General features: G+C 31.6%; 1 protein-coding gene across 1 annotated transcript in view; it reads left to right on the forward strand.

Annotated features, from left to right (window-relative positions):
* The window catches only part of LOC127702797 (kin of IRRE-like protein 3), a 28,832-nt gene extending 19,120 nt beyond the window's left edge, over positions 1–9,712 (forward strand). Inside the window, exons 4-5 of the mRNA XM_052207101.1 lie at positions 2,505–2,813; positions 9,369–9,712. Of these exons, the coding sequence (XP_052063061.1) occupies positions 2,505–2,813; positions 9,369–9,712 (653 nt within the window). The remainder of the gene's footprint in view (positions 1–2,504; positions 2,814–9,368) is intronic.
* Positions 9,713–13,275: the final 3,563 nt, after the last annotated feature.

The raw sequence follows: 13,275 nt of genomic DNA on the forward strand, positions 1-13,275 counted from the left end.
GGCAATCCATCACTTTTATCCAATCAAATGTCCTTTATGATAAAGATTGGCGTGCAATTGTAGTCGAAACAATGTGATTTATATAATGACATCGTAATAGTTTTAGGACACAGTTACATCAACATTGAAAGGTAATGTACTTTATTGTGGAAGCTGTGGACTACTGATTCAAAATAAAAATGATTTCGACAAGTTGCTTTGTAACCACTGTCAAAATGTTGGGTGTAAAGATACCTTCAAAAATGTAAATTCTCAACATCAGGATGATTTACGGATAATTCGATTAGCCAACAAACAACAAATGCTGTTACGTATACGAAACCAAATCCTGGCAACTCTTTAAACCCTTCCTTTACGCTTGAAGAGTTATGACCCTTAATTATCTAAAATATGAATTTATATTTGTTTCAACATGATTTTGTTAGAGTCTAACAAAATGTCAGGAACTATAAAATTATTGTCAAATTCGATTCTGACTGCTTTGTCATCTATTGTACCATGAGAGTTATGTTCTTGATTATCTTCTCGGCAGAGTTTTTATTGACCCCAATAATAACTTAAGTACCCTTGAACAAAATCTTTTAAATTCTACCACAGTGTAGTGATGCAAACCTAGCAGATAAATTTGACACTTTACGAATCCAGAGAGCTATACCCTTTTAATTCCTTTTTTGGTTTCCAGATGATAATAAACTTTTTGGATTCAAACACAATTTTAAAGACCATAATATACAAATCAAATTAAATTTTGACAGAAGACAATCTCTGTTCAGGAGTTATGTGTTTCTGTGATAACTAGATAATTCTATGTATCTACGATGTTACCTCCTATACAGTTCTAGGAATGCCATTGGTTAAAAGCGACCGCGTGGAGACAATGTATATTTAATATGGGGTTAGTAGGCGTGGTTTATTTTAATATACGGTTAGTAGTGGTGTTACGTCCCTTTATAAAAACAACACGGCGTTGATGAAAAATCTGAAAGTTTCTACTTGACAGCAGATAAAGAAATTGATGATGAACGATTGAAATAAATGCAGAAAACACTTTGAAAGCTAACAAGTTGTTATTGTTGGTATTTGTTTTTGTATAGACCAATGGAAGTAGGTTTTTTATATTAAGATTTGATCACCTTGATAGTCCACTAGACTAAATGCGACATGTTAAGTTAGTCGGTAAGATAAAATCGTTACATATGGAATTTACTGACCCCATTTATATCGTATTTGTTCACTAGCACAATGTGTAACTAATAATACATTACTAGGAAGAAAATCTTTAGACAACCTGTTTATGAACAACAAAAGGGCCATTTAACCATTGCAAATGCCTGTTTAGGGAACACACAATGCATGCCTTAAAAGATTGTAATTGTAATATCATGTCTCAGAATGCTTTGTACTGTTTGTCAATTCTTCTATGTTTTGACAGTTTTCAGACGTTGGTTATTTACAGAAATGTCCCACAGAAACTTTAATTCCACCTTTTTTATTTTTAGTCACTTGGTCCTTTCGACAACATATAAAAACTCTTTTTGAAAAATATTAGTGTCTCAGATAAGGGCAGTTCGTAGAGTCTATAAACAACATCTCTATTGGTACTAGCTGTATTATCAAATAGGCCGTTGCCGTTTTGTTTACGAACGTCAGTGACGTCAATTAAATCGGCAATAATCATGTTAAAAATCAAGAGGTTCACGCACTTCAAGGTTATTCACCGGTTTGGTACATATTTAATTCTGAATGGTCATTCCTTGCATTTGAGTGTAAATTTTACTAAATAGTTCATGGCACGTGATTATGTAATACCCAATAGAATAAGTCATTATATATATTGTATGCCATTTCTTATCAAAACTCCTTCTCAGCATATATTAAAATAGATCGGTAAAATAAATCGCAAACTTTGTTTACCTTACACCTTACTTTATTCGAAACATAAAACCAATTTTATTCACTTATGCAGGTGAAGAAAATGAATTCAATAAATGAATGTCATCAATAAGGAATATTTCGTTGTTTATTTTTAACGATTCCCTCAGATGTGAAGGGTATATGAAGCGTATACTTTTATTCACACATACCAAAACGATTTTTAGTTACAGTATGAGAAATGACAGTGCGCTTTTTGTTGGGCACGTATAACATTTAAGCGATACACGCACTTCGAGGCATTTAGGTTTCATGTTTTGTAAACCAATAGTCTTAGCTATTGGTTGAAGTGAGCTGATTATATTTCAAATGGAAAATTGATAAATGCCATTATTAAAAAATAATAGTTTACATATAAACTCTTTTTTAACGTTAGAAACCTAATAATCTTAATAAAAAAGTTAAAAGGTATAATGAGTTGATAGATTAATGTGCTAATTGATTACAATTGTTGATTTCAAATTTTATAATTATCAAAGTTAATAACATAAATTCGAAACCGACAATATAGGATATCATTATAAGCTAAAAAACCCTAGAAAAATGATTCGACGTCATTTCATTTTTTTCAGTGAAACCAGTAATAACCCCTTTTTCTCCTGATACAGTCAGTACAGAAGAAACAAAAGTTTTTGCTATATCATGTCAGGCTACAGGAAGTCGTCCTGCTGCTTATATATACTGGTTACTTGGACCACAAAGAACTAATATTACAACAAACTCTACATCCCAATCAAACAAAGAATCATCAACAGATACATATAATGTGACATCTTATCTAAAATATAGAGTGGACAGGAAATATAATGAACAAACACTAATATGTATAGCTGTTAATGTTGCTGGATCCATGGAAACATCTCTCACATTAGATGTCAAATGTAAGTTAACTTCACCACTTGTATGAAGTAAGTTATGTAAATGATACGTCATCAGTGATAGAATGACAGTCATTTCTACTGTAGATAAGGAAAATGATGGTAAGAAGAAAAGAAAAAAAACCTTTTACCTAATAAAACGTTTCAAGGCAAATACTGTGAAATGAAGGGAATTACATTCCGCATTTTGCCCTTTGATCTTTATAAAAAGTTGTCTCATAAGCAATCATACCATATCTACTTATTTCATTTCAAAGTTTCAGATCAACCTAAATAGCTTATCAAATAGAAGTAAATTGCAAATGTTCATAAATGCATTTGGAATTGATGTTCCGAATGGTTAGGTTTTCCTTGAAATATATTAAATATAAGATAAGGAGATGTGGTATTAATGTAACAAGGTCCAAAAGACGTTGATCACATCAACTATAAGTCATGCATTGCACGGTCTTCAACAATGAGCAAATCCCATACCGTATAGTCAGCTATAAAAGGTCCCGAACTGACAAAAAGTGGAACAATTTAAACAAAAAAAAACAATAGATAACAACCAACTACAGCCTGACTCCTGACATGCACAGACAAAAATGTGGCTGGGTTTAACGTGTTTTGAGCACTAAACCCTCCCCATAATCTGGGACAGTAGTGCAACAACCAGATTAAGAACAAACAGTAAAAATCAGTTGGAACTGCCTTGACTCATCAGATTGATACAAAAACACTACTAACATAAAAACAAAACACATTAAGGACCGATACTCGCAGTTACCGAAAGCTAGTTCAAAGCCAATAACAACCAAAAAAAAATTCTCCATGACTAAAATATCATTCAGTACAGATCCAACTGATGTAGTATAAAGACGTCAAAATATCGTTTAGTGTTAATATAATGATATCCGTCACAGAGTAATGTCCTGTGAATGTCTGAAATGTGTCATCATAACATAGTGATCGAAGATTGTGGATATATAAAGAATCTGTCAGTCTATAAGGGGTGGGGTATAATTTTGCCAGTTTAAGTAGAAATGACTCTACCTAATAATGTTTTCAATCGAAAAAAAAGGGAAGTTATTGTAAAGATAACGCAGCTGTCAATTTAGGTCTTGACGACCGAGACATTTATTCACATGGCTTACTTACAATCCGTTCATGAAAATTGTATTTTATAAGACCAATGTATCTAGCTAGCTATTAAGCATCATTTAATGTACTTGTAGGCCGCTTGTCAACTTACAATTATCTTAGCTAGTTGTCAGTGGGAAAACGCAAAAAATTTTTACCTAAATATTTCCTTGAACTAGACATTTTCAGAGGTTGAAGACTACTCGCCATAGATAACACCTCAGGAAAATTTTATTTTGAAGTTATGCATTTTGATATCCAAAAATAAAGTCTTTCTGCCAGGGATTTTTTTGAAAATTAAAGGACATGTTAGTTAGCAGTGTGTCTGACTTATTGTTTAGGACATTTTACGAAGAATATCATGATTTTATTTGAACAATTAGTGAACGAAGATAAAAAATACCAGTAATAAATACACTTAAGGTGGATGGGGGTCTTAAATAAAATCCATAGAATTTTTTAATAATTTGTCAAAATGTAGTTTTTATCATGCTTTTTTCCAAAATATAATAAAAAGTATGGGTCACCGGACTATTTTCACGCTACAGGTTGTGCAAAATTGTCAGATTTTGTATAGATTATGCATGAAAAATCCAATTTTGTGTGATAAAAAGAAGATAGCTCCTATAACATGCTTTCGGATAAGAAAAAGAAAAAAATGGGGTCACCGGACTTGTTTTCTAGATTAATTGTTATCTGCTACTTCAAAATCCAAGATGGAGGAAGACACCCCAGCCACCTTAACAGTTTCACAATTTGGTATTTCACTTGAACCATGTATACTATTTCTTATTGTAACACACAGTGATCTATAGTTGTTAACCTCTACGTCATTTGGTCATTTTAATTGAAAAAGTGACAACCCCCCCCCCCCCAAAAAAAAACAAAAAAACAAAAAAACAAAACTGAAAACAATACCCTATAAATTTCATGCGTCCGATGCGCGTTTCTTAATCAGGACAAATGATCACCTAAAAGCCACACACAACTAAAACAGTACTCTGAATATCTATGAAGAGAATATTACTTAGCACATCTATAACTTACTAACAGGAAAACCATAGGCAAATTAATGTTCAATGTCGTCAAAATATATATTTATCTTTCAGCAAAAGCTTTCTTAATTCAAATATATTTGTTTCATACATTTAAAGTAAACACCAACTTCATTATTACTATGTTTTGTCAGAGTAGGCCTTATTTCGAAGTGTTCTTTATGCTCATTGGTTGAATGGGTGGAGGGACACCTCCAATGTAATTTTCGTTTTAATACTACTAATGTTTGAGCCAATTGTAATTATAACTATTTCGACAATTATACTTTTGTAAATCAAAGTAATGAAACTAAATCTAAAACTGCAACATGCCAATAATCTGTTACTTGCAACTTACGTATTCGGATTTGGTTTTTTACTTTGACCAGGCACAAATATCATAATAATATTTAGTTTATTATACGGTTTTAAAGTTTTTTCTTGTATCAATGAATTATGTAATTATACAAGGAACAATGCTCCATGCTGTTGAAACAAATCAAGAAAACAAGTTTTTAATTGTTCAGTAGTTGTCGTTTGTTGATGTGGTTCATAAGTGTTTCTCGTTTCTCGTTTTTTATATAGATTAGACCGTTGGTTTTCCCGTTTGAATGGTTTTACACTAGTAATTTTTGGGGCCCTGTATAGCTTGCTGTTCGGTGTGAGCCAAGGCTCCGTGTTGAAGACCGTACTTTGACCTATAATCGTTTACTTTTTTAAATTTTGACTTGGATGGAGAGTTGTCTCATTGGCACTCATACCACATCTTCTTATATCTATTCCATAACTTTTATACTTTTTTATTTATCTGTGTATATATATTTTCTTCCCCTTTTTTTGTATCCGACTTTTTATAAATAAAAATCCCTTAACTCATACATTCCCACCAAATGCTTGATGCCTGCCTGTATCATTTCCTTAAAATGTTTTCACGTTTTTTGAGAATTGTTCCTTTTCAACATAAATTTGACTACATACAATGTTTAACGCAGAACTGCGAAAAGGCTATCTTTTTGCAGATTCCGGTATTTATGGCAACCGTATAAGTTGTTAAATTAGCATAAAGCTTGATATAAGTAAATAGTGATGTCAAAAACTGCCCAGGCTCTTGATCACATTTATTATTTGATTGTCAGTGATTTAAAGTTGCCTGACAAACAAATATTTTGGTTTTCACTCATTTGTATCATTTTCACTTGAATTGATGAAAAGTGATGTCGTTTTATAAAAAAAATCACGACACAAATATTTCGAATAGCGATTGATCAGTGACTGTTAATCTCTGTACTCAAAGTTTTTCTTATTTATATACATTATTCCATTATTCAGATAACAGAATATTCAAGGGCTGAAAACTTGAAAAATAAGAAATTTTTCGTCCTCAATAGGTTTTCAAAAACCCGGGTTTTATGAGTATTGCCCAGCCTAGTTGGAAATACTGGGAAAACCCGAGTTCTACTGGTAATACTGGCCAATACTGGGTAAAATGAAATACTGGCCTGAATTTAAAAGAGGATTCAGTGATTAATCACAAAAATAGGCCAACATTAAAGATATTTATAAAAAAACATAGTATTCTAATTTATAAGTTCACTTGTTTGAGACTCTTAATATAAAGTGAATAAATCTGAGAAAGTATTGTTCCAGCAACTCTTAAGACTAGTGTTCATGAAGACACATAAGACAAATGTGTAAAGCTTTTATCAATAACAATCCTAAAAAACCTATTAAAGCTAATTTCCTAATGCTTGTAGATTAAGAGTTTGTTTCGCTTGAATTCTTTGTTTGTATCAACGTTTGCTCAAGCATTGTAATAAAGATTGCAAACAATATAGATAGGCGGAGTTAAACGGGAAAACATTATACTTAAATTTGTTTGGATGCTATCCTGGAGATTAGAAACACCCGATTGTACATGTAAACATTACAGGACAAATTTTATTCACACATATTTAATAAGCTGCTTTTATTACATTTCATAAATCACTCATTCTAATTATTTGTAGTTAATTCACCGGCATATTCGGAACCTTGTTTTTTTTCTTGTTTAAAAAGTCAAAACATAAATGATTATTTGCTTGCTTTTATAATCCTACCAATAATAAATGCGCCAAATATAATATTTTAGATAAATAATCGTTTGTGGACCAACCTTGAGAAGGAAATAATTTTGATCTTTTGAAAAAAAAATTCCTACACAAATTTGTATTTAGTATTGCATGGCAGTCTCGTACAACAATAACGTTCTCATGCGTATTTATGCTGAAATTTGCATTTTTATAGCTATTTTGCACAATTTTATAAATCATTTAAATCATCGCCTAAAATATTGCTTGACAAATTTTAGATAAGAACGGTTGCAATATTGGCCGTATGAAAACTACCTGAATTCTTTCTTTGGTCAGTATACTTAAAAACAATACATTTGATAATTATATTACCCCGATTGTAGGAAAGCTCCACTAAGCTATAAAAGAGGGCCTGGATGGGGGTCCTTTATTTCTAGTCTTTAATTGTTAGACAATTTTTCTCTATTCTTTATTTATCTTGCCAATTATTCTCTATTCATTATATTTTAGCACCCTATAATTCTCTATTCTTTATTATTTTTGCCTATTTTTCTCAATTGTTTGTTTTATTTCCCCTGTATTCTGCACTTTTTGCCCAATCTTCTTTATTCTTTAAACCCCATCGAGACCATCATACAAGTCGGTTTGAATTGCATAACTTACTCATGCCATGGATTGGCCAAAAACCAAGTCACATTTATCAATGGAGGGTCAACAAAGGATTGCCTGTTTAAACCCTATTAAATAAGTATACAATCAAGCTATAGTAATTTCTCATTTAAATGATTATTTATGTTATATTTAAAATCCAGCTTATTAAATATATCAATATATATGTGTGAATTATATTTGTCAGGTAATGTTTACATGTGCAATTGGGTGTTCCTAACCTCAAGGAAAACATCCAATCAAATTTAAGTATAATGTATACAGGTTTAAATTCCCTATATTGTTTGCAGATGTCAATCTTCATTACAATGCTTGAGCAAATTTTTATACAAACAAAGCAAGCAAGCCAACCAAAGTCTTAATCTACAAGCATTAGGAAATTAGCTATAATTCGACATTATGTCTAGATTGGTACCGCAGTCAACATTGTGTTATAATCTTAATCACTATCAAAACAAATTACTATTTCAACAAAGAAAAACAAAATGGCATACAGACACTCTATAGACATAAGCAAAAATGAAAGACAAGAACACAAAAGTTCTTATTGATACACGTTTAGTGTGCAAACGGTTTCTTCAATCGAAGTTACCCGTTTCAGGTTGCAAAGTGAGTCATCGTAAGCATGGGCTTGGCCAACAACATGCCGCTCAATAAAATATAATAAATAAATAATTTATATGTAATAATTGAAGAGTAAGTCTACCAAAGAGTTACCTATTGTCTGACAAGGGCTGGGTCAGAGCTCAACATGCCACCAATAGCAAAGTATTTCGAAGTAGCACATTGTCCCTCGTTATGCCTCGAGGTCTTGTCAATGCTCTCTTTCTGAAAGTCTCGCTTTGCTATTAAATTCACATCATTTTGGGCTACATTCTTTACTTTTCGAGTTATATATGATTTTGTTGATGTGTTAGCTGAAATGACTCGCCTTCACTGATATTCAACAAACATGGTTGAAGTTATTTGTGGTCACGGTAGTACATCTACACTCTACAACATAGAAAACTATAAAACTAAGCACCGCGATTAAAAACCGAGAGTAGCATAGAAAAGATCGTGTATCCATCCGTTATTCATTACTTCCATAAAATAAGAAAACTATTTATATTAGAAAACCTAGTCCTTAACAGTTTCGTTTCCTTTTTCATGTGTTACACAGGGAATATATCGTAGCTTTACACAATAGTGTGAACAGGAAACATTCGTTCGAAACCACATGCATAGGTAGCCAATGCCATATTTGGCAGGTATATAAGATAGCGTTTAGCTTCCAAAGCTCTTAATTTATCATTTGAGCTGTCCTTCCAATTGTTCTGATTGCAATCCCACTGATAAGTTTAATGAAGTGAAACGCGTCCGGCGATTTTAGAATTCTAATCGTTGTATTTAAGATGATTTTTATACACACCCAGATATCAATATTGTTTCATTCATCGAATTCGAACTAAATGTTAACAAACATTCTCTGTTTTGACTTAAAAAAATGACATTGAATTTTTATGTTTCAATCATACCAATGAAGGGCATGTTGACAGGTTTATCGACTGAAATCGACAGAATGTAAGTGTTACAGTCAAAATCGCGAATTGTTTGACCGAAAGACGAGTCTGTGTTCTAACTCATGCATGACAGAAGCTAATTCTTATTTATTTTTTAAACAGATGCACCTGGTGTTACAGTAGAGAATGAAACTTTCCCCCTGACTCAGTTATCCAGACAGATTCAAAGTACGTTAGATGGTAATCCTATCGTGAACACTTGTATCTGGCACCATAGATCTCAGTATGGTGAGCATATTAGATATTTTAGTGACAATAACCAGATATTGACATTACCTACAGTATCTGAAGATGAACGGTATCAGGACACTGGTGAATATGTTTGTACAGCAGCTGACAATGGTGTTATAGGAATTAATGGACAACTGAAACAGACAGGATCTGGATATGTAATTAGTAATGGTAAGGTATATTTTCCTCAGATTACTGCAACTAATGACGTTTGATAATTACTTTCATTTTCCTTTTGAATATAATTGGCTTAATAATTCATTCCTAGATAAAAAATAATAAAACAAAATTTAATCAGTTTATACACACTCTAAAATGACGTCTTTGGTATCATGTATGATGAATGTCAAATGCATGATAACTGGAGTTCAAGTTACAACAAATGGGCTTCGGTGTGAGCCAATGCTCCGTGTTGAAGGCCATACTTTGACCTATAATTGTTTACTTTTTACACATTGTGACTTGGATGGATAGTTGTCTCATTGGCACTCATACCACATCTTCTTATTTATATTTGTAACAGATTTTAGTAAAGATTTGATGATTTAAGACAAAGTTATGAACGTGTTTCCTCGATTTTATGTTCTTTCTATACCAATGTTCACCTATTTTATGAATTATTTTATCAATTTTCAGTTATAGTACAACTAGCTAAAATTGTATGCAAAATTTTACCACAATCAGTGACACAGCCCAATTACTGTTCCTTGACCTTTAGCTAGGGTTTATAAAGACATGTCCAACATATGTCCTTATTGATCGTTTTGGGGAATAAACAGCTTACATGTACTGAAAACAATATTTTTCAAAAGGGGAGTTGTGAAAAGATAGTTATGTTTAGAGGGTGATACTTGAAATTTGTATATGTTAAAAGGGAGAAAAAGTTGTTACTTTATAAGTGCTTGTTTATGTGCTGTACAAAAAAATAAAAAAATAAAAAGAAATGCAGTAGTTTAAGAGAAGCACTTTTAATCATGCAATGTGTAAATAGTTCAGTATTTACTAAATGTATATACTTTTATCCCTTTTACGTTTAGTTAATAGGTGTCTTACTAATTTATTCATCATTGTTTAATATCACTTTACCTTCAATTTTCACATTTCAATGTTATCTATTTACACATGTTACATGACTGACATGTAATATTAATTAAATAAGTTTCTATGGTATAGCTCCACCAGTGGTAACAGCTGACACGAAGGACACTTCTAAACAGTATGGGAAGATTGGTAAAAACACTAAATTATATGTCAATGTGTATAGTATTCCAAAGTATTCCAGTATACGTTGGTATAGAGGTAAAACGGATCTAGTTCGAAACAGATATGTCACCACCGAAGAGTTTGTCATAGTTAAAGATGGGTTTCATGGTGTAGAAGTACAGCTGGATGGTTACAGAGTTACGCTGATCATAATTGATCTGCAGGAGATAGATTTCAGCATTTATACTTTACGTCTTTATTATGATACTAGTGGTCAAAATGTACAACATGAAGTGATTCTTGAATCTGCTTGTAAGTTTTGATGACTCTCACTGTCGTATTTGTTTTAACAATTTTCTTTTCAAAATGAGCATGCCTTTCAATGTAAATGAACTTCATAATACTTACGAAATTTTGAAATCTGCGTTTATTGTATGAAACGACATTCTTGAAATTATAATGTTAAAGAAATTATTGAACCGATACACACATATTTACTGAATTAAATCCTTTTGCACGATTTGTTTTACATCTATTACGAATCCATAACTTATAATCGTCAAAGAAAAAAAATATTGCCGAAGTTTACCGATCGTCACGACCTTGATACACATAATCATGTAGCCCTTGCAAAAATAAGTCAGGTAATAGCAGGGATGGGGTAATCGTAATCTGTAATCGAAATCAATTGTTATTGATTACATTTTTTTCACGTGATCGACAGTAATCTTTAATCGACAACATTTCGATTAGATATAATCGTAATTTAATCGATTACAGCAAAAATTATGATGTTATCATCGATTACTTTTCGATTACATTTCGATTACTTTAGTAAATAAAAGCAACAGTAGTATACTGCTATTCGAAATTCATAAATCGATTGAGAAAAGAACAAATCCGGGTTACAAACTTAAACTGATGGAAAAACATCAAATATAAGAGGAGAACAACGACACAGCAGAAACTCAACACTAAAATGCAACACACAGAGAAACGAACTATAATATAACAATGGCCATTTTCCTGACTTGATACAGGACATTATAAGAAAAAAATGGTGGGTTGAACCTGGTTTTGTGGCTAGCCAAACCTCCCGCTTTTATGGCAATGTTAAATATAACATTAAAATGACAAGATTACATGACAGGACTACAATACAAATAAATGGGAGAACATACAGGACAGAGACACACACAAATAATAGGTATCAAAAGGTACCAGGCTTATAATTTAATACGTCAGACGCGCGTTTCGTCTACATAAGACCCATCAGTGACGCTCAGTTCAAAAAAATTCGAAAGCCAAAACAAGTACAAAGTTAAAGTAAAAGGTGCATTGAGGACCAAAAGTTCCAAAAAGTTATGTTGGATAAGAAAATCCTTAGTATTTAGAATAATTCATACTTTTGCAAACAGTAGATTTATAAAAATGACTATATAATAGATATACATCTTAACACCGATGTGGTGACTAACTACAGAATAAAAACGAATACATAAAACAACCTAAATCAGCACACAAAAAAGGCACAGCAGAACAACGTATTATATGTTAGCCGAAGAAATCGACGCACAATGTGATGTCACATTTAAATTTCTATAAATTTCCAAAAAATAGGATAGAGTTCAAGATGAGCTTTGGAATTCTGATATAACGTGTATTAATAACAGTGAAAATTACAGTACTTATTAATATAAAATTGTGATAGTAATTTGATTATTAATTGTATTATCAAGCTATGTCTGTATTTCTCCTAAATCAAACTGTAAACCAAATACATCGTATAAATTTAGTTGACCCAAACTAAAATCTTATAAATGAACTGGGTGATGAATTATCTTTACCGTAACACACGAATAGAACAGACAAAAAAAAGATTTATAACTACAAACGATAAGACATTTGACAAAATCCGATGAGAATAACAAATATAACATCAAAACTAAATACATGGATTTTGGATAGAAAAATACTGTGACACGTCTTATAGCAATGCGAATTCACACTCAGCAAAACAGTCAAAATAGTTTGATGAAATAGAACATAGTTTAAATAAAAATAGACGACTGCATGCATGAATTCATCGGTTTATAGTACAGATGAAATATAATGTATAAATATATGACTTGAGAGTTCTGTCAAATGGCTTATCAGATCTGTTGTCTCAAGCTGCATAATGTTTAACCAGATTTCCTAACAAAATTGACTGTATTTCCAGCTTTCAATTACTGTAAAACTTTAAAAGCTTTTATATTTAAAATAGGAAAATAGATTAAAAATTATAAAATGGTTTAATTTCTATACTACATTGAAGTAAAAAGCTTATTTGTATTAAAATTCCTACATATCAAAAAGCATAATGTTCCATTAGAGTTGGAGTTTTAGCTTAGAATATATAAACCTTTGATTCATCATAATTTTATGATATAAGGAATAAGAAAGGATACAATATCCTATTGTCAATGAACCAAAGCAATGAAATTTTTGTTCAGTAACAGTAACGTGTAGACCATATTGACGTTAAACATATATATTGTTTATAATTTTGAAAAGAGAATAAAGAATTGTCAAT

Source organism: Mytilus californianus, unplaced genomic scaffold, assembly GCF_021869535.1.
Source record: "Mytilus californianus isolate M0D057914Y unplaced genomic scaffold, xbMytCali1.0.p SCAF_5, whole genome shotgun sequence".
Taxonomy (NCBI): Eukaryota; Metazoa; Mollusca; class Bivalvia; order Mytilida; family Mytilidae; genus Mytilus; species Mytilus californianus.